The sequence below is a fragment of the Euprymna scolopes genome, chromosome 12 (assembly GCF_053919585.1).
Source record: "Euprymna scolopes isolate OS-2025 chromosome 12, ASM5391958v1, whole genome shotgun sequence".
NCBI lineage: Eukaryota > Metazoa > Mollusca > Cephalopoda > Sepiida > Sepiolidae > Euprymna > Euprymna scolopes.
Window position 1 is genome coordinate 80,160,918 of NC_136493.1, and position 1,978 is coordinate 80,162,895.

At 38.7% G+C, this 1,978-nt stretch overlaps 1 protein-coding gene across 1 annotated transcript; it reads left to right on the forward strand.

Annotated features, from left to right (window-relative positions):
• Window positions 1-334: 334 nt before the first annotated feature.
• LOC145291367 (uncharacterized) lies at window positions 335-1,747 on the forward strand. The gene has a single exon (XM_080137141.1). The coding sequence runs from the start codon at window positions 348-350 to the stop codon at window positions 1,590-1,592; it is 1,245 nt and encodes a 414-aa protein (XP_079993267.1). The 5' UTR covers window positions 335-347; the 3' UTR covers window positions 1,593-1,747.
• The last annotated feature ends 231 nt before the right edge of the window (window positions 1,748-1,978 follow it).

A 1,978-nucleotide genomic window follows, 5' to 3' on the forward strand; every position in this document is an offset into this window, starting at 1 on the left:
AAGAATTGCTGCTTTCTGAATCAGAATCTATTCCATCTAACACTTACCGTTGCCATTTTTTCTTTTACCTTGAATACTATTTTTTACCTCCTTACATCAAGTTTGGAGCGGTTTCCATAAAAAAAAAAAAAAAAAATGATTTTTTTGGTGAAAAGGAAAGAAGAGAAAAAAGTAAGTCGAACGAACAAATAAAAGTAGCTTATATCAGCCAAATAACTTTCTTATGCACGTTCGACTCGCACATTAATTTCTCATCTACTGCAATATTAATTTTGCTTATGCATACATTTATCTTGTTTCAATCCGTACTATTTTCGTTCTTTTTTTTTCAGATTACCCCGTGCCCCATGAGAATGAATAGCAACATTGTTGCTGACAGAAAATTGGCCGACACCATTTCGGCTGAATGGCTGCTGAATGCCATTCGCCCGACCGATACAAGACCTCTCACAGAGACACCTGTGCAACGGCGGCACCCAGAGCAAAGCGTTGGAAAACAGTCATCGTTCTCTCTCGAAAATTCGCAAGCAAATCAAAAAAGACGATCGCACCAGGCAACGTTGCGTGATTTTATCCACTCCTTGTTTTCTGGTAAGAAGCGAGTGGAACACCTTCTTAGCGACATCAAGGACAAAAATATGAACGCTTCGTTCCCGAACTTGAGTAACAGAGAAATCATCGAAACAGATTTTTGGAATGGCGAAAGATTCGAAAGAGAGAAAACGAAGTGTGCCAGTAAAGGCCAGAAGTACACATCGACCAATTCGATGTCGGTTTCACAACCAAGCCTTCAAGTTCCAAATATCTTTATCACAAGCCTTACAAAATCATACAGCGACGATACCAACCGAGCGAAACTGACCACACCCGAGAAAAAGGCGGATATTTGCAAATGCAGTCCGTTTATCTCAGACAACGAGCAAAACGCCGCGAAGGAAAAAGACAAAAAATTCCAGCAAGGATCGGCCGATTCAACAACGGTAAGGTTCGGTTTAACAATGTCTTCACAAAAAGAATTATACAGAAACGATACCGTGGCCCAGATAACACCCTACCTTTTCGTTGGTCGGGCAGAAGCGGCTAGCGACCAACGCCTTCTATGTAAACTAAACATCCACGCGTTGGTGGACATAACAAACTCACAAACGGACGACTATCATATGAACTTGGTGTGTCCTTGCACTTGCAACGTACATAGCCACGTACATCCCAAACTATACATCAATGTTGAAGACACAATGGCTGGATCCATCAAAGACCATTTCCCCGAGATAAATAAATTCATTGACGGTTCACGGGAACTAGGTCGCAGTACCCTGATCTTCAGTGTCTTGGGACGATCGCGGGCACCCACGGCGGCCGTTCAATATCTAGTCACGTGTCAAGGAATGACGGTGAAAGAAGCGTGTCTTTTAGTGAAAAACCGTTGGCCTAACACGGACATAAATCACGGCTTTCTAAAATGTCTGTTTGGCTTAGAACACACCAAACAGGTCGAAAGGACGGTCATTTCAAAATTGACACATGAAACCTGTAATATTACGATGAGAACACACAGAGTAAAAACCGCCTGGGCAGAATATTCAACATGAGATAAAGGACAATATACATTGAAGTTGACGAATCATACTTTGATACTGACTAGCCAATTTCCATCTGTTATTGTTATACCATGTTATTTTTATTGGCAACAATTTTGATGAAAAAATTACCCACTCCCATCAAAACAACTGATAATATGAATCAAAAAAATAAACACCTAAAAAAGCAGTAGTGGCATGAATCATTAAAAATCGAAGAATATAATAGCAGTTGCCTACCTTAAGTTAAAATCTGGAAATAGTTAAACATTAAAGACTAAAATGACTTTACTTAATCCTGTGCAATAGTTGGTAGACACAACTAATATATATATATATATATATATATATATATATATATATATATATATATATATATATATATATAACTACTTCAT